The sequence below is a fragment of the Phalacrocorax aristotelis genome, chromosome 12 (genome assembly GCF_949628215.1).
Source record: "Phalacrocorax aristotelis chromosome 12, bGulAri2.1, whole genome shotgun sequence".
In the NCBI taxonomy this organism is placed as follows: Eukaryota; Metazoa; Chordata; class Aves; order Suliformes; family Phalacrocoracidae; genus Phalacrocorax; species Phalacrocorax aristotelis.
Genome location: NC_134287.1, coordinates 7829656 through 7849884, shown reverse-complemented (window position 1 = coordinate 7849884; position 20229 = coordinate 7829656). Strand labels below are relative to the sequence as shown.

At 42.6% G+C, this 20229-nt stretch overlaps 1 protein-coding gene across 3 annotated transcripts in view; it reads right to left on the bottom strand.

Moving 5' to 3' along the window:
• The window catches only part of ARMH3 (armadillo like helical domain containing 3), a 127635-nt gene that overhangs the window by 56657 nt on the left and 50749 nt on the right, over positions 1-20229 (bottom strand). For all 3 annotated transcript variants that reach the window (XM_075108220.1, XM_075108221.1, XM_075108222.1), the window contains 3 exons: positions 15962-16044; positions 15314-15440; positions 12566-12641 (listed from right to left, as the gene is read on the bottom strand). In XM_075108220.1, coding sequence (XP_074964321.1) covers positions 12566-12641; positions 15314-15440; positions 15962-16044 — 286 coding nt within the window. The remainder of the gene's footprint in view (positions 1-12565; positions 12642-15313; positions 15441-15961; positions 16045-20229) is intronic.

Genomic DNA, 20229 nt, shown 5'->3' with positions numbered 1-20229 from the left:
CCTCTTAAATGCCCTCAATTTCATATAACCATAGACTCTTCCTTTAAACATACACACAGGGGAATATGCCATTATAGGCATTATTCAAAGAAGCGCTTTCTATCCCCATCATCAACCACAGCATTAATCATACTGAGAACAGTTTCTTCTCACAAATGACTGAGTTGCATAGTTGGATCTCATCAGCAGGATCCAATTTACTGACAAGTTCGCAGACAACAGACAATACTGGGCATCTGCACCAACACACACTTAGAGTCCTCTAGTTTATACCCTTTACTGATCTTTCAGAGAAAGAAAATAGATGCTAAGCACCACAAGTTCCCACTGATTTAAGTAAGTGCTCTACTCAGCATCTTTCGCAGTTGGACCCAGGGTTAACGTATAGCTTAGTGTACTCAGAGAAAACAAGCTTTCTTACTTCTTTTACCATTTGACCCTGCAGTGGAGAGACTGCTCTCTAAAATCAAATGGGTTAGGTTGGAACAGACCTTTGAAGGTTATGTGCTCCAACTTTATACTCGGCACAGTGTCATGGTTTTAGCTGGGAAAAAGTTAATCTTCCTTCACTGTAGTTGGCATAGTGCTGTGTTTTGGACTTAGTACAAAAATAATGTTGATAACACACTGATGTTTTAGTTGTTGCTGGGTAGTGCTTGTACTAGTCAAGGACCTTCCTAGCTTGCCATGCTCTGCCGGGTGCACAAGAAGCCGGGGGTGGGGGGGCACAGCCAAGACAGCTGATCCAAAGTGGCCAAAGGGATATTCCATACCATATGACATCATGCCCAGTATATTAATCTGGGGGAGCTGGCCAGGGGACACAGCAATCGTGGCTCAGGAATCGGCAGCATTGGTTGGCAGGTGGTGAGCAGTTCATTACTTGTGGTTTGGTTTTTTTTTTTACCCCGGGCTTCATTTCTCTCCCTCTCTCTCTCTCTCTCTCTCATTATTTTCCCTTTTGTTATCTCTATCCCAGCTAAAACCATGACAGCCAGTTAGGCCAGTTTGCACAGAGCTGTGTTCAGGCAAGATTAGAATAACTCCAAGGATGGAGATCGCACAGCCTCCCTGAGCAGTCCGTTCCAGCATTGGAAGAATTCAGGAAGAACCTCCTTCACTGCAAACTGACTGACTTTATTTCACAGCCAAACTTAAGATCTTGGAGCAGTCTTGTTTTGTGGCTCTTCATTTATGACAGAAGTTTATGCTGAGAGTGGAGGCCACCAAACAAGTTAAAAAAATAGGTGCTATCCAGTGAGGACTGCGGTCTGCTCCTTCAGCAAGGCTACGGTATCACACATGGGCTAGCCTCAAAGCAGCCACAGCTTTCAAACGCTAATGAACAAAAGGAATCAAGAACAACATATGGCAGACCTATTGCTTTCTGAGTTTAGAAGGGAATGTCTGCCTCAGACAAGCTCATCTCAAAAGTCCATAAAAAGTTAATGTCAAGCTCAGATTCCAAAGCAGTGTTGCAAAATTATAAGGAGGACATTAAATAATTACGAAAAAGTATAAGTGAAAACAATTGACCTTTGTTCATGTACACTGCTCTGCTTAAGAGGCTCCCTGGTTAAGCCTTTTCAGACACCCCATGAAGGACATTATATAACGTATATCATATTTATACCCCCCTGTCAGCAGCAAGAGCTTTACATTAATTAACACAACACACAACCTTCTGGAAGAAGGATCCAGCTAAAAGTCCTCATCCAAAGTGTGGGCAACTTCACGAGTTTGTTTAGAATACAAGGCATTTATCCTGTGCTCAAAGCATTTACCAGCTACATTTTCTATAGTGGATAGAAGCAGATTTTCACAGTACCTAAAGCCATCACTGAAATTCAGTGTTATGAAGTTTGAAATCATCCTTCCCTTGGCCACAAAGGTTGCATTACTTCCCATCCCACACAGACTCAGAAACTTTCCATAATGCAACTAATGAGAAGAAAAATGTCACTGTAATTAACACACAAAGTGATGATCTAATTAATCACTAAAGCTGCAACATGAAAAAGCTTTTGGGCTTTCAAAGTCTTCTAGCAAAGTCAGGCAAAAGGATTGCCAGGAAGCTTTTAAGGTCATTCCACTTTCAGCCACCATCAAAATATGACATGTTTGAAACCATGCTTTTATTTCCTATCAAACAGGACTCCACTGCAGCAGGATGCCTTTAACACATCACAGGCCTCCTACTCAAGACTCCCTGCCAAGTAGCACCCAAGTTCTCACCTTTTGGGCTCATGGCAGTATCGTCTCAAGCCTGGTAGGCAAACTAAAGCTTTAGGCAATCATTATGTTGATACTTGTCTTAACAGCAAGAACAGTTTGCAAAAACCACCCTGTACCATGGCAGCACAAGCAAAAGAACATGTGCCTAGACCCCTGCAAAGAGTCACATCAGTGACCACTGGTGACAGCGGACATAAAATTCAAAACCACTTTGCAGCTTATTAGCCTAGAACTGGTATAACAGGCCAATGCTGCTAAGAGACCGTCCTGTTGTCCCTGACACCGAGCTGCTTGTACACACACCCTCTACAGGGCTGACACAACCACTCACCTATCTGTATGCATCGAAGGCTCGAGAGCTCACCCAGGCTAAAGCACATTGTTTCGTTCTTTTTTTGCCTTCCTAGATAGTTTTGTCCAGGTCCCCAGTCTCCCCCTTTACATGCAGCTGCACAATGCAGGCTGCCACCCACAGGCGAGGTGGCAGGAATGAATGGCAGGTGAATCCTCCTGCTCAGCAACACTGTCAGTTTATACCTGCTCCAAGCGATCACAGAAGCACAGGCTGAGGAAGCACACTGGGGCAGTTTTGCCAGAGTAACATCCTTCCACTAAACCCTTATCAGCATGAGATACAAGAATCTGATACCCATCACACATTAATTCTTCATGAGATCACTGTTACCTTAATCTGGTTGGCTTTGATAGCCGAGAAACAGCCAAGCGCATGGGCATTTCTGACTGCCGAACCTTTACAGTTAGCATCCCTTGGGACAGGCACAAGAAATCTGGCCTCAAAGCTAAGGCAGAAATCGCTACCTCAGAAGCATTACACCATCGTTTTCTGAATTATCCTTCTAGCTCTAAGTTAGAAAAAGATTTTAAAGAATAAAAAAGGTAATAACTGAAGTTTGCATTCTGGGATTCCCAAACAGGGACTTTCTCCCAAATGTCCCAGAACTTCAGCCAATTTAATTCAAACCATCTGAACCTCTGAAGTCTCTTATGGTCTCTAACTGGACAGATATTAGAGTCCAAAATATTTTCATGTTAAGACAGACAAAAAATCACAACTCGCTCGCACTCCCTTTTTTCCCCTCAAGGAAGCATTTTACTTTTACCTTGGCCATACCAACCGGTATTTACTGATGGTTGTGAAGCTAGCCCCTGTGCTGGTAGGGCAACACAACCTTCTCTGCCTTCAGTGGGAAGAGCTCCTAAAAACCAAGCATTTTAACTTTGAAAGCTAGGATGTGTCTTTCTTCTAATGAGTAAAGTGTTACAAACAAGACTGCCCTCTTCTCACAGTTCCCTGGGAACTGAGCTCCAGAATCTGGTGCAATCTTCAGACAGACTGCAGGTCTGCAGTCATGTTAACAATGTATTATCCTTGCTTTCAGTTCAAGATGAGTTAGGTACTTCATTACCTTAATGAGCAGATGTACTTAATAAGCAGGTACTTTGTCAATTTAGTCCTAAAGGAAGAATTAAGAGAATAGAACATTTACATTTCTAGAGCAAAACCAAATTTTAGGTCCCCCACTAATATAAGATAATAAGAAATACTTGTTACTGGATCTTGAAAAGCTTTTTTTTTTTTTCTTTTATAAGTACACATCCCACAGCCCCCAGACTTTCAGAGGGAATAATAATTCTGGCTGCTGCTGTGAGCAACAGTTTTCTTTTAAACAGAAAGAGCAAAACAGCATTACACTACATCGTTTTTCAAGGGATAAAGGTGTTATTTAAGCTCACAATGATTTTTACATTGTTTGGGTTATGAAGAAAGCTGCTTAATGTTCTCTCTCCATTGAAGCAAAGCTTGAAAGCTAGATTTGAGACCAGTGGAGATCAGTCTCTCTTATATTTACGCAAAGAATAAGAACAGCATGGGCAAAGTCTTGACAAGCTATGAACAGCTGGTTCAAACTGTGCTTCAATCATGTTCCAGTAGGGCCAGTTCTTGGGGCCAAGAGAATCTGGTTGCAGAGGCTATTAGTGTCTTGCTTCCTGGCTGCATTAGAGCTACCAACAAAGATGCTGTCTGTAAGGTTGAAATCTACCAATTAGGAATTGAACTCAGGCCAGCCACAGTACCAGAGAAATAATTAAGATTGTTCTCGTAAACAGGATGAAACAATACAACTGTTCAAAGCGAGAAACCAGCAGACCTTTACGGATTTTGTGCTGCACAAAAATCCTGTGATGCGATGTTTACAAGACTGCATCCTAGCTTTGCAGCATATGCCTTAAGGTATTACTGAGTTCATACATAACTTGCCTGTGCCCAGCAAGGGGATTCAAGACCAACATATCTGCAAACAAGTCAGAAAAATAACTTCTGACCAATAAATATTATGTCCACTTCTGAAATAAACCAAAACCACTCCAAATGCTAACATATATTCTCCACTATTTTTATTATTTCTACACAGAAAGGTATTTGGCAAGAAAAATACAAAATAATTTCTTGCCTGGTGCCACACTTCTTCAGACCAAGCAGTGCAAAGTCACTCACATAAATCAAACAGGAGACCACTTCTCTACTGACTGTTCTCCCAAAGCTCCAGATCCTGAATTCACAGGCACAAAAGCAGAAATATATGTGCCAAACATTGCATTTCCAAAGCTGAAGAAAAGTTTGCTAGCAGCTTAACAAATTCCATCTTACAAACCCCAATCTGTGTCCATGAATCCCGTAAATGAGATCTGCAGACACAAATTTGCCTATTCACAGGGCAGTTGCATTTGATACAGAGTAGATGAAACCTGGATTGCAATACTTCAGTAATAGACGTAACTTTTCTCAGCAAACTTTAAGTAGCCTAGAGATCCTGGCTAACCTTCCAAAATGTTCAGATCTCAAGGAAGAAACGTTTCCAACAAAATGGCCAGGAAGATGAAGGTTCACAAGTGGGTAAACTCTGCAGTGAGATGTTCACCTTGAGAATCACATGAACCGAGACATTTGCTGAACTTTAGGAAGAGCCTGCCAAACAGCACCTGTGCTGCAGAAGAGTTTCCTTTCCGCCCAGCAAACAATCCTCCCTTGAACAGGCGCCTCACCTTACAGAGCAGCTGAAATACAGAACTGGATCTTTTTGCAAGTTCCCTCTTAAAAGGCCAACCTGTTGACTTCATGACATAAGGAAAGGAGATCCAAGTGGCCGATACAACTGCAGACATTGGAAAGAAGTTAAGAAAGCCAACTAAGTGTGGCTGCCATCCTGGGAATAAGTCACTTCTATTTCAACTTCATTCCCACCCCAATCCAAAAAGCACTGCTTACTATGAGGATGAAATTTTAGAGAGAAAGTGATCCTTGCAGCATGGCTTTCAAGTGCAATGAAGAAAGCAAGTAGTGGTACGGCCCCTCAAATAGAGGCATTTCTTTACCATACAAACAGCTTTCTCAAAATCAGCATCAGCTCTAGAAGCCTTAAGTCACCACAAAAAAAAAAAAAAAAGACATCCAAAGAAATTAATCCTCCCAGAAACCCACCGGAAAAAAAAAAAGTTCATTACAGAGAAAACAGGCTTGACACTGTCAGAGTGCATTTCAGTCGCTGCTGCCTGGGAAGGGAAGTTACATGCAGAAGGCAGGAGGGTGGCCTGGGATGCACCTGATGCGCTGAACCACACTGCTGTGTTAGTGGAACTGGTCCATACAACACCACCCAACTGACAGATTTGCTCTCTGGATTTGGGCCAGTGGCAGAGACAACACTCAATTAAGCCACTGCATGAATGAGAAAGAATGAAGGAAAATTATAGCAGAATGAAATTGGCTACGGCTCTGTAAGAGAAGCACACCAAGATGAATCAGCTAGTAAATAAAGAGCAATAACTGAAAACTAACACTGCTGCCTCAATAAGAAATCAGATAATGTAAAAGAAATGAAATGCTGAAGTTACACGACTAAAGAAAAACCCTAAATGTTAATAAAAATAGTGGAAGCATGGGTGTAGTGCCACGAAAAGATGAAACAACGCACCCTGAGATAGGAGTGCTTCTTTCTCTTTTACTCTTCTGTTAAGATGTTGCTGGTCACGGTGGCCTGGAAGTGAGGTCTTTCCCTTTCATTCCACCTGCTTCCTCTGTTCAGGTGCCAGCTAATGCCAGAATCTGCTCCCATCAGAATCTGTCGCTCCTAGCAAATGAACTTTCCCTACCAGAATACTCTAAGGTCAGGTGGAACACAAGCAGTGATAGCAGATGAATTCTGAGTAACCAAGCTCTGCTGTAACCACTGTGGCATGTCAGGAACTGCTCTGCTGTGCCAGAATCCCTATGTAACAAGAAGGGTCTAACAACTTTGCTCCTTCATTGAGGAGCGAAGCAATTACAGGTCACTAGAAAAGATCTAGAACCAAGCCAGAATCCTTATCTAGAATCCACTTTCAGTTTTTCAGCATCATAATTTTTTCAGGCTACCACCTGAAAACTGGGATGAACTAATTCTTCAAATAGCTTATGTGTTTAACGCTTGGAAGTTTTCTTACAGTGTTTTAGCAACTATTTGATCCTTAATCCTGGCAAAATTATGTTAGGATGTTAAAGTACCAATAAAACACATTTATGAGTTTCTCTTTGAGTTTTGTTGCTTTTTTTATAAAAAAAAAAAAAGCTGACTGTCTTGTACTAGCCTGTGATCTGAGATCAGCCAGGCTGATTAGCAGTGACAGCATGTCAGAGGTCATTACCATTGAACACACCTTAGTGAACAATTCAAGGGAGCTGTTATTCTACCAGTGGTAGCCCTCACAAGTGGGTCTGACCCACTGGGAACGAACTCTAGGATTACTCCAGGCTAGCCTGCATGCCCGTGCATGCTCTGCTGCTCAGGGCTGGTTGGCCCGAGCCAAGCAGTTCTACATGGTCTGTCAGTCCCAGGGGTTACGTACGCACCCTGCTGCTGGAGGGAGTAACACCTTGGCATCCTTAGCCAACCCTCGTGGCTCATCTCGGAGAAGGTGGAAACAAGCATCTTGGTTTTTTCAGCTTGCAAATTATGGCTTTAGATTAGCACATTTTCAAAGGCAAGATATTTGTGTGTGTGTTTTTTATATATGTAAGTATACACGTGTGTGATTACTTATGTATATATATTTATAAATAAGCAGATATCTATATATACATATATGGAGACACACATGTATATGTGCATATATAAAAAATATACACAGACATCCATATTTTATATATATATGCACATAGATTTTTCTTGACCTTTTATTTTCATAAACAGGCTTTAAGCTTGCCCTCCCTTTTTCATTCTCTTACTCATTCTGGCAAGAAACATGTGTGTCCATTATGTCTGTAGAGCAAGGGAGAGGGAAGGAGGGAAGCATATATGTATATCATAAAAATATGGTTTTTTTACAGTCTCAGCTGATGGCAATCCATAGGCCTCTGCTCTATACAGAAGCACTTGTCTATCAGCAGGTCCCTTTTCACACATCCTACATAAATGCTACAGCCGTCCATTACAACATGATGAAGTCAGCAGCATTTAGCTCTTCTCTCCCCATGAACAGATGCTAAATTTCTTGCTGTAAAGCAGAACAATGCTGAAGGTACTAACGTGGACTGCTTGCAGTCATTCACTTTCTATATCTAATCATAAATATCGCAATATATCTATCACAGATATCTAACAGAGCCGCCTCCTCTGTCAAGGTTTTCAGTAAGTGCTGGTAATTTAACATGAGCTATATCTTCAGAGCAGGGATGCCAGGTATCCTACAACAAACAAGCACGGTCCAATTTGGCCTTCTTTCACCTAAGTGAAATTGTAAATGCTCCTTCAGAGTGTTCCTGCCCAGATTGGCAACAAGCATAACCATTTTATACACATCCATGCGATGCTCTAAGTGCTCCTCCCAAATCCCCAATCTCTCCTTTAGGGCCCCAAAAGCAGCCTTGGGAGAAGCAGCACCTCCTGTACAAAGGAAGAATACCACACAGGGTGGCTCATATGGAACAAAAGTAGCTGCAAGACGGAAGAGTGAATGAAAGCAGCCAAGTGAGGATTGCAGCACATGGTACAACAGCACATGAAACACCTTTAAAAGACAAAAAATCCTATCGCCTAGTTCCATACTACAAAAACTTTCTCTCTGCTTGTTAAAAGTGTTTCAGTGAGAAAAATAAAATTACTTTAAAAATGATGATGGGATTGAATTTGAGACAATGAGGAAATTAAGTCTATTAATCATTGAGTTAATATATTTATTCACCTTGGAAAAAATCCTGATCAGGAGAAAGCCTATTAAAAGAATACAGGGATTCAGCTGCCACCTTCCTCGCTGAGTAAGCAATCAGAACATGCCCCTTTGAACCCTGAGTTAATAAAACTCTCATTAAATGCAAACCTGCACAACGTTATCTTAAAAAGGCTCATTAGCTTAAAAAAAATTACTTGTCTCAAAATGTGCTTATTTCCTCATAGGTGAGAAGGTGAGTTTTCAAACCACCAACTGCTGCAGCTTCTTATTTCAACCCCATCAGCACTGCAGCTATATCTTGCAGTCCATCATGTCTCAATTATTTACGTAAACCACAGAGACAAATCCACAGATACAAGTTATAATCACTGTTATGGGATAGGACAGCAATAGGGATCACTCATTCCAGTATAACATGTATGATTTCAGCTAGAGAAGGCTATTATTATTCTGCCTTCTTCAAATTTTCATTTTCTTTAGGTTGGACAGAAATTATGAATTGTCTGTAAAAAGGAAAGGTATGGAGAGAAGGTATGAATAGCCTTCCCATCTTTCAGTACTCAAAAAAAGAACACTTGTGACTGCTCTTTCCACTGGAGTAAGGACTAGAGAAATCAGATAATCAGCAACAACAAAACCCAATCAGACTGTCTAGTGGAGAATAGAGTCCAGCTAAAAAGTACAGTTAATACCATAATAGGATACACAAAGTGGGATTTCTCTCTGTGGCTGAATTTAAACAAGAATGTGTCAAAGATTCTCTAGGTATTACTCGTACTGACTCTGTATTAAAGCAACTAATCAGATGACCTTGCCAATCCAGTGCTGTGGGGTACAAGCAGGACTGGTTTATGTGTCTCCCCAACGGTTACTCCTGTAACATAAATGCATTGCACCCTGAAAACAAGGTACAAAAGTCGCCACACCTCTCCTGGCAGAAATACACATAAGATTGTACACTAGGATTTAAGATGCTTGTTAAAGCCTACCACATGCATGCACACACAGATGTTTTTACATTTGTAATCTTTCCCTCCAAAAGCCTTAGGGTAAATGACAATTTTTATTTATTCACTTTTAAATGGGTGTTATAATGAGGTGAAGATATAAACCAAAGGGTGACTTTGCACCGCACTGTTAGAGCAAAAAGCAGGTAAACATTGCTCATAAAAACTTTCCAGAATGATGGAAGAAGCTGAGGGAAAAATCCAAATGTGAGGTGGATTCGTCTAAATTTATTCCCTTTATGGCAAAGGCATCCAAATAAGAAACTGTATACTAAGACCACTCTTAGGGGAAACCAAAGGGGCACAAACAAACAGGCAATCCAGACAAGGAGGAACTAAGCCAGGTTCAACCCAGTATGTCCTTGTCAATGCATAAGATAATTACACCTTATGAAAATATTGTCATTCATTAACATACTGCGTTTCTCCAATACAGCTATGAACCTGACAGCCCTAAAGGGTTTTTATTCTCCTCAAGCATCCCCTCTCTTCACGTTTCTCTTTGGTGATTTGGGCTTGCAACATCTCCAGGACTCTGCAACACAGAGCCAGAAGTGCGCCATGCACAAGGCTTCAGTTTGCACTCCTGGCCCAACACCAGAAGAAAACATGTGACCTTAGTATTAAGGGTCTTCCTAGAAACCTTGCTGCAGAAGTGGGACAGCCAACAGACCAGGACAGAATGGTCTTTCCCAGACTGCAGAAAGCTTCAGACCTTGGAAGGCTCAAGGCATTCTTCAAAGAATTATCCTCTCATCCTTCTGCTGCATGATCTGCAACTTTCAAACGTCCACGTTCAGTCTCTAGTCCAAAAAGGAGTATTACATTATCACAGGCCCTTCACTTCACAGAATCCCAGGTTGGAAGGGACCTCAGGGATCATCTAGTCCAACCCTTTCTAGGAAGGGCACAGTCTAGACAAGACAGCCCAGCACCCTGTCCAGCCAAATCTTAAATAGCTGCACATAAAATTCAACTACCTCTTGAAGTACCGGCTTCTGAAGTACCAGGTTATATGTTAGTCGAGCTTCTCATGTGAAATCAGCCGCATATAGGACACTTCTTGACTAGCTTCAAGACCATTCATCCCCCCCTACACCCTTAGCACAACTTGCACTTTTGCGCCTCTGGTTCCTATGTCAGGGCCATAACTTGCTTAATCCCTCCTCCTCACTTTTCACAGATTTCCCTGTACTGTGATAAGTCTTTTGAAACTTTCTAAAGCATGTTCTCTCTCTCTCTCTCTCTCTCAAAAAAAAAAAAAAAGGCATCTAGCCACCACTTTCACAGTGTGATGTTTCAGTCACCTTCACAAAAGCACGGCACCTTCAGATTTCTCCAGCTTCCAACAACTGGCTGCTCTGAAATCTATACAGTTAAAGAACTTTTCAAATGTAAAATTTTTACCATGAGAAGAGAACAAACAAGTAGATGAAACACCCATGCCCTCACTTTCTTTTTTAAGAGGAAATGGGATAAGTCAAACAGACTAACTTCTCTGAAGTCTAATTCCTCTCCAGGCCTTGAATCATCTCTGATTTAAACCCGTCTAATTTCACATAATGAAAAACCATGAAAGTCTTTCATGAAAACTTCTAAAGCTAGTGAAAGACCACATGAAATTTCAACATACGTGAGCAGTTGGGTGGAGCAGAGAAAAGCTTCCAGAAGTCTAGAAGAGAAACATGCCAGAGATTTCACTGGTTCCAGAGAGCGCCATGCACTGATCATGTCTGACACAGGCTGTCCGGGGAGGGGTATCACAGTCCCAGTTTTTTGCCACTTCTCCCAATTGCATGCTGATCTTTACAAGAGCAGCTGCTAAGCCAACAGGAACTGAGCCAATGTAAAATTTTGGTTGCACAAACCAGAGGTGAGCATAACCCCTCTGCAACGACTTGCTTTTGTTAATCTCTTCCCAGTTTAGACTTTTCTCCCTGGGTATACAGAGAATTCCCAGGGCAGACACTTTGAGTTACAGTAAATGACGTTAATTTGCCAACAACTATCTGTTCTGCTGCTTTGCTCCGAGTACATTATCTGCCCACAAGCGTTCATTTATGTCTATTTACAAAAAATAAAAATAAGGGTAGTAGCAAAATAAATCTTCTGGAACCATACTTGATGTTATTAAGGTTACAGGCTTAGTAAGGGAACCTTTAAGTTGGTTTATAGACACATAAGATGTATATTGACTTGAAAGATGCCCTCTGAGAGTTGTCTTACGCAACCTCTTTCATAGTAAGGAAAATGACAAGTACTAGCAATGTAGCAGCACTGAGCTACTTGCTGCTGCATAGACACCAAGTGTTTGGGGTGAGCAAGGAAGTGAGGGACAGGTATTTTTTTCAGTATAAATACTATCTTTTATGGGTTTTTTGCAAGCCAGAGAAAAATGCTACATTCTCTCTCTCAACATTCTTCCATTTTCCAGTCAATCAGATCCATGAGCCTCGTGCCCAGTACCCAGCTTGATCAGTACTAGCTGCTTCAGAAGCAAGGAAAAATAAATTATTGCTCTCATTAAGGAATACAGCACAGAAGCACTCCCAGATATTCCTTATCCTTACAAGTAGAACTAACTTCTGTCCTTGAACAGGAGGAAGAGGTTGAAGAGAATACTGAAATGTCCTTAAATAATCAGTTTTAAACACACACAAAAATCTTGCAATGTGAAAAGAGGCCTCGAATCTGCTTATTACAGCTGGCTTATAGTCCCCTTCATAGCTTCACAGAATTGCAATAGAATCACGCAACAGAAATCCATTAGGTCCACAATTGTTCTGCCAGCACAGCATTGTTCCCTACCGTATAACTCCTCCCAAGAATGCTGTGAGGATTAATTCATTACAGCTTGTGCTATGCTTTGAAAGCACTCAGTCTACAGAAGAGCCAAGAGAATTATTAGAAAGAGGACAAACCCTGGTGATCCTCTCTTTATCCCAGTGGGCCCTGTTTAGAGCAGCAATTTAGCCCAACAAAGAGAACAAATTCAAAACCAAATTCAGTACAACAAATATGAAAGTGTCATGATAAGAATGCAGTCACATAGGACACAAGAATCTCTAAAATGGTTATTAACTTCTACTCCTTACCTAATATTGACTAATGCATGGGTCACCTTGCTTGCAGGCTCCTTCCATTGGCCAGCATTGGTAGAAAGCCTTAGAACTGAAAGGAAAAGACAGTTAACAGTGCTGGCACAGAACTGGCAATTTTATAATCCAGAATGTCAAAAAGTTCTGCTTTGGTGAGGTGGAAGTCTGGAAACCACATCAAAACAAAGGTAATCTTTGAGGCAGAAGCTCCCTTCAAAGTCCACCTAGGAAACGTAAGGAACATGGAAGAGGTGCGCAGAACATGATAATGACCAGGAGACAGGAAGAAGATGGAATAGAAGAGCCTAGGTCCTCCTAACTGCTTTCATCACCAGATATTAATTTCCCCCAGAAACAGGACAGTGTCCCAAGTCTATGATACCTTTATTCCACTGTTCTCCTCAGGCTCCTATTTACGCAAGGTTCCATCTGAGCTGGACTACGTTCTCTGATTTGAACCCTACCGAGCAGTGATGGATTCTTTACTTCCCTGTTTATCTGGGATTACAGAGAGGGATTACACACCAGCCTAGGGAAAAACACTCCCTGTAGGAATGAGGGCGTTGTTCTCTTACACAGATAGTCTCTGACAGACTTAGGAGCAGGTCTGAAAACATTCTGCAACAGGAAGAACTTAGAGGAAATCAAAATCTTTTCTGCTAGAGCACCCAAAGTATTTATTTAGGTCAGAATATGTAGTATTTCTATGGTGGCAGTTACCAGCACATCTCTTGGTAAGTACCAAAACAATAACAGATCCTGTAGCGCATTTTTTGATTAATATTCCATATTGCCTGAATAGAAGGGAATTTTCTATGAATTTGTGTATACAGGGTTTTCTGGAAGTAAAATTCCACAAGAAGGGTTCACCTTAAACTTAGAAGTGAAGGAACAGCACATTGTCAGAATTTAGGATCATCTGGAAACACGGATGCTACAAGTGAATCTCTAAGCACAGCAGCTGCACACTCAGGCCTATTACTGTATGAGAGAAGCTTTCAGTCCTGCAGATATGGATGAAGTTCAGATTCAGGACAAGAAAAATATATAAATAAAACCCAAGGCAACTAGACTCCACCTCCACTCCCAATGTAGAAAGTTTGAGCCACATTAACAGGAAAACAAAAGAATAAAGTAGTTTTCTCATCTGTGCCAACAGATGTTCCACGGCTAGGGGACAGAAGGGTGACTGTAGTCCCAGTGAGATGGATTGACAAGCCAAGGGAAGCTGTCAGGACACCTGGCTAACCTGTGGCTTTCATCACCTTGAGACAGTGACACTTTGTTTCCAAGTGCTACCATCACATGTCATCTGCAGAAAAAAAGAAGCCAGCTCTGAGTAACATTATTTTGTCAAACAGTAGGTACTGCACTTGAATGTCCAAAGTAATATATCATCGAGTTTCCATTCAAGCATTTACAGCATTAAGTTGAAGGGGTTTGCTCTGTGGAGCAGGATGGAAACATTCATGTGACAAATGAATTGTTTCAACAGGTCAGATGTGCCTATTGCAGCCCAACTGAGTAAGTACTTGAGTGCATTATTCTTCCATTCCACTTTCCTTCAGCTTCCACAGGGAACAGGTTTGAAAAATTACTGGCTAGTAAAAGCACCTCATCTTACTAGCTGCGATTCTTGGGAGTAGGGAATGGGTTAGCAAAAAATCTATGTGCTCAGCGGCACAAAAATGGCCAAGTGATCCCATATGTAATGGATGAAAACTGCAGGAAGTTTGTATGAAAGGGCAGTTCATTTTTGCTTCCAATTGCAAGGAGTATCAGCTACTTTTATTTAGGTGAGGATAGTTCCCTCCCAAGTCAAGAGAGTACTGTGGCAAACTGTCTCTCTCCCACTGCCCTTTAACTCCCCTCATTTGCTTATATGAACTCCTGTTGTTCATTGGGTGATCACGTGGGTGAGAAGGGAGGCAGGGGGTGAGGGAAGAAAGGTTCTTCTAGAACAAAGCAAACAAAGAACAGCTGTATTCTTTTCTTCACAGCTTCAAGCGTGCAGGTACTACAGCAGCACTGCTGCAGCTACCCTTGGCTCCTGTGTATAACTCTGGCTGATTGTGCCTCCATGCATTCCTTGCTCTCCTTTGTTCCTCTTTTCCCTGCTGGGTGTCACTTGGTGGCATTCCAGCACGCCTCTCTTTGAAGGATGGCAGCTTCTCTCTGCTTTGCCAGTAGGCACATTCTTCAGTCCAGTGATTCACTTGTCATTGCAAGCAGGTTTGTGAGGGCTGTTTTCTTGCTTTGTTTTGGCAATGAGTGCAGTAGATGTGGTCTGTCTAGCACAGCAAGCTCCTTCTTACAAGCTTCTCAAATTCTCTTCCAAATTCTTATTTGCACTGAGTGCTCCTCTGTGCTGGCTGGTTCTGCAGAACATACCTGGGCTCTGACTTCAGACTGTCAAATGTGATAGATGCAAACTACACGAAGATGCATGAAATACCACATACCTAGAAGTTTATATTTCCAACAACAGTAAGTGGCTGCTAGAGAGGCAGTGGGTCTGTTGCTATTTTTTTTCCAAAACAAACAGACAAAAAAATGTATCCCTTTAATAAGTTTATCCCTCTCTCAATTCTTAATTTACTAAACATGTCCTGGTACAAAAAACATGTCCGCTCACCAAGACACACATCAGCAGCAGGTGGACAGAAAACATCTGACACAAACATCCCTCCACCACCCCCCTCACTTCTAGTCACCAGTATTCCTGACCAGTCAAGGGGTACCCACCCATAGAATAAAGGTTGTCAAAATTCTGATGCATCCTAATTATTTCATAATACAGCTCATCATAGCTGCTGGGAGTGGGGAGGAAGGTGTCTCCATAAGTGATGAACATGTTGAACAGGTTCACGACCTATACAGGGAAGTGAAGAGAAGTTACAACAGGAATATTTACACAAAGTCTACTCTGCAATAAAAACAATACAAACTATGACCAAAACCTTCAAAGAAATAACTCGCAGTTGCACTACATAGTATTACATTACTTCATTGCTTTATCTATTACTTTCCTTATAGTACAGAAGAGACAGACAAGAAGCTTAAATACTATCGTATAAAGGCCAGGACAACAGGTTTCTATTATTTTGTATACAAAGGGCCACAGAACAAGAAAAAAGCATTACCAAATCTGGAAAATTAAACTAAGTCTTTCCTCACACAGGCTTGTTCATTTTAATGAGCAGACCCTACAAGTCAGTCCAAATACTGCCCTTTCCAAACATCTAGCAAAACAAACCACAACAATATTCCTCAACTTTGTGGCCTTTCTCTGATATCTCCTTACCAGGGCAAAAATCCTGGATTCTTTCCAAAGATTCATTCAAAACTAATTCAGTCATTTAAAATAAGAGGATTTCCTTTATTTGTACTCACCATAAGAGCGAGGGTGAAGATATTGTGCTTGGCCAGCAACACAGTCTCATTAGACATGAGAAACTTCAACAAGTTGATCAAAGCTAGGAGAAAATAACATGTATTTTAAAAATAAAATTCAAAGCAAAACCATTCTCAACAAGTCACAAATACAGATGCTTTTTCATTATTGTATCAGGTTTACATGGCAAGATTTTGGTAGTGGGGGTAACAGGTCAGAAGCTGCTTCTGTGAGAAGCTGCCAGAAGCTTCCCCGATGTCTGACAGAGCCAGTGCCAGCCAGCTCCAAGATGGACCCACCGCTGGCCAAGGCCAAGCCCATCAGCGATGGTGGTAGCACCTCTGGGATAACATTTTTAGGAAGGTGGGGGGAACGCTGCACAACTGCAGCAGGACAGAGGAACAGCCCTGCAGGCACCAAGGTCAGTGAAGAAGGAGGGGCGGAGGTGTTCCAGGCGCTGGGGCAGAGGTTCCCCTGCAGCCCGTGGGGAAGACCATGGTGAGGCAGGCTGGGCCCCTGCAGCCCGTGGAGGTTAGCGGTGGAGCAGATATCCCCCTGCAGCCCATGGAGGACCCCACACCAGGGCAGGTGGATGTGCCCGAAGGAGGCTGTGGCCCCACGGGAAGCGCACGCTGGAGCAGGTTTGCTGGCAGGAGCTGTGACCCCGCAGGGGACCCAGGCTGGAGCAGTCTGTTCCTGAAGGAGCACCCATGGAAGGGACCCACACTGGAGCAGTTTGTGAAGAACTGCAGCCCGTGGGAAGGACCCATGTTGGAGAAGTTTGTGGGGAGCTGCCTCCCGTGGGAGGGACCCCATGCTGGAGCAGGGGAAGAGTGTGAGGAGTCCTCCCCCGAGGGGCAAGGAGCGGCAGAGACAACGTGTGATGAACTGACCGCAACCCCCATACCTCGTCCCCCTGCGCTGCTGGGGGGAGGAGGTGGAGAAATTGGGAGTGAATTTGAGCCCAGGAGGAAGGGAAGGGTGGAGGGAAGGCATCCGGCCAGGGTCAACCCACCACAATTACCTAGCATAAACTAACCTAAATGCCAGCTGCTCACCTCTCAGAAATATATCCATTTTCATGTGGGGTTTGGGTTTTTTTGTGGCTAAAAGAATGTGATGGACATGTAAGTGAGCTATTTTCTGTCCCACATTTACTCTCCTTCACTGACTTCCCAAACAAATCTGCTCAGGCTCTTGTTAGCTTAGTCAGTCCACAGAGATTTTTCTATCTGCCAGGTCCTGAAGTGAGCCTGGTGGTTGGAGAATCCACTGTCTCATTTCTGCTTCATACATCAGCAACATGATGTATATGCAGTCAGCCCCAAACTGTCACTCTTGTTGATACATGCAGTTAAAAAAAAGTAACAACAACAAAAAAAAAAACATAAAAAAACATGGCATAGTTTTTCTGTAGCTCTATGTCAATGCTGCTGCAATGGTGCAAGGAAGGATATAGTACTTTATTGTGTCAGTTATCTAGGGCTACGCAGTAGAGACTACAGATCTGGTTCACAGTTGTCGTAAGGAAACAATAAAAGCTCCTGCTGTAACCACCCAAAATCAGTTAGTGATAGTGGGAATTAACAAAAAGGTTAGCTAAAAGAGCTTTAATCAGACTTTACAACAAACAACTATATTCCATGCAATTGAATAAAATGAAAAGTTCTTTATCTTGTTGTTTCTATTTCTTGAAAATTTAAAAAAAAAAGAAAGCTGTTTTCTTCTGCATTATAGCTGCTCAGGGCTGAAGGCTGATGCCTGCCTAGAACAGATTCTTAATGTATTCTCTGCTCTCAAGCAAGCAGATTTCTAACTTAAAACATCTGAATTAGACGGCCCGCAAAGTCAAGCTGGAATGCTATACAGACTTTTTAAAAAGGTTCTTAATTACCTGCTAACTGGTAACTTCATCTAAGGAGTAATGCTAGGCATTACTCTGATTTGTTGTAGGTTCACCTAGAATTTATTCATCTGTTCTTCCCCCTTTTACACACTACTCAGTAACCTGCAAGAAAACCAACTCTGGTTTGGGAGAACCCCATGGCAAATACAGAACAGACGATTCATCTCAGCCCAAAGGTACAGGCTATGAAATAGGAATAGATAAAACACAGGGAACAGGAATGACATACAGGCAAAATTTAGATATCCTTCCCCTCCTGCTCTTCAGGACTACAGAGTATACAGAAAAGGTAAAACCAAAAAACCTACAGTAAAAAGACAGTTGTGTAAAAACTGGCAAGATCCAGAATTAAACAAAATTGACAGATGCTGAATACTGTCCTGCAACCCCTACCTTCTGATACCAGAATTTCATTGGGAGGATCAAAAGTTTATATATGCCCCCCCAAAAGGTAAGATTACAGTCCTAGTGAGGGTATTTATTCATCGCAGGCAAAGGCTACTTCAGCTGGTGGCTTGAAGCTGAACTGCAAACTCGAACAAAGTTCTTTGCGAACTCCAGACACGCAAGTGATTTATCTTTCAGAGCTATTCCAGTATTTAACAATCAGCAGCAGCACCTCTCCCTTCCCTAACAACAGCTCACCTCATGAAGCAGATGTACTAACACCTTTTCAATCCAGCCACAGACCTCCTCATACCATCATCACCTCGTCATCAGACTCAAGCGCCTGGGACCAAAAGCAGAGCCTGGATTCCACAATAATCCAGCCCAAGAAATACTCCTGTCAGATATTTTTCTGTAAAACGGCCATTTCAAAACAAAGAAGTAGCAGGTACAGATGGGCTCTCCACCTGAGCAGATATCCAGCTAAAAACAGGTTTCCAAGGTAACCAAGCCTCCACAGCAAAAAAGTAGTCTCCCACAGTCAGTGCCTTGGACTGAAGACAGCTGCCCTGCATCTCTGTCACAGCACCTTGTTGGGCATCTCTCTATTTAATAGATATAAGCACAGTTTTTTCCTCTTTCCTGGCCACACAATTCCACACAGCCGCACCTCGTGACCAGACGCTGCAGTTGGGGTTTCTGAAAGCAGAGCTCTGGATTTTCTCTAAGAAGTGGTGTGAAGCCTCTTATTCATCCCATTGCCTCTCACTCTCCCAGCAGAACCCTGCTGAAAGGCCTTTGGCAGAGAGTGGTCACACAACATGACAAGAAGCCACTGAACATCCAAACACAGTGAACATGAAAGCTGCCCGTGGTGGAGGGACACTATTTTTTAAAGAACAAGCTCATCGTCTAGAGCACGAGCACTCACCGACTGACAGTGGCAAGTACCCTACAACTGCCCGCTGCAGTATTTCTCAGACACCTCCCTGAAGCACTTGCAGCTGCTCTATATTGGTGACAACACTTGAACTGTTGCTCTGTTCTTCCCCAACAACAGCTCCTACATTTGTTCCAGCCATTGTGATGTATTTGCTCATGTTTAATTTTCCTGTTCCAGTTACAAAGACGATACGAATTACCACTGCTTGAAATCAATCTTTATACCTGAATTGCAATGCATCGTAGCCCACTCACGGCCGATCTATGCTGTTCCTTCCCTAAGAACTAGAAAGAAGGGGGATGTGCTTCACATGAAGAAAATCAGTGCTGGGCTCAGAGCTGGTCAGAAGAACTAATTTATGAGGTTTATAGTCACTGTGTGCACTGCACAGGCAAATTTATCCAACTGTTTTGAGACCACACATTCCTAAAAAAGGTGCAGTGCTCCTAATCAGGATATATATTTCATCAATACTCAAAGAGCAACTGATATTTTCCACACCAGCACATTCTGCACCAGCCTCTGCTCAAGTGGCTCTAAGGAACAAGAACACTGTGGAAAACAAGCCCTTAAATCTATAGCTACCTGTGTCTCTGTAGTTTGCTTGCAAGGCAGACCCTGCACTGAAAATGAGGACAGCCATACCCTGGAGTTTTCAGGATTAGCAACTTACAGATCCAGCTTCATATGCCCACTGCCCTTCAGTGAATTACACACACAAAATAAACCCTTAGAGCACAGGTCCAATTGGCTCAATGCCCCTGCACCCCAACGGGACACTGCTGCTGCTACTCCTGAGCAACCTGAAGCCAAACCAGATGTGTCATGTTTTCCCTGCTGCAATCAACTGTCCTCCTCCTGCAGCCCATCTGCAGGCTGCCCTCTCACACTAGCTGGGAAATTATCTGTGTTCATTCCCAACGGACGAGCAGTTCAATCTCTCAGCTGCCCAGGCAGACAGAACTGTGGCCCTCACTTGGGCTCAGCCACATTATCCCAATTTGCGCTCCAGGATTTAACAGTGATGGGTG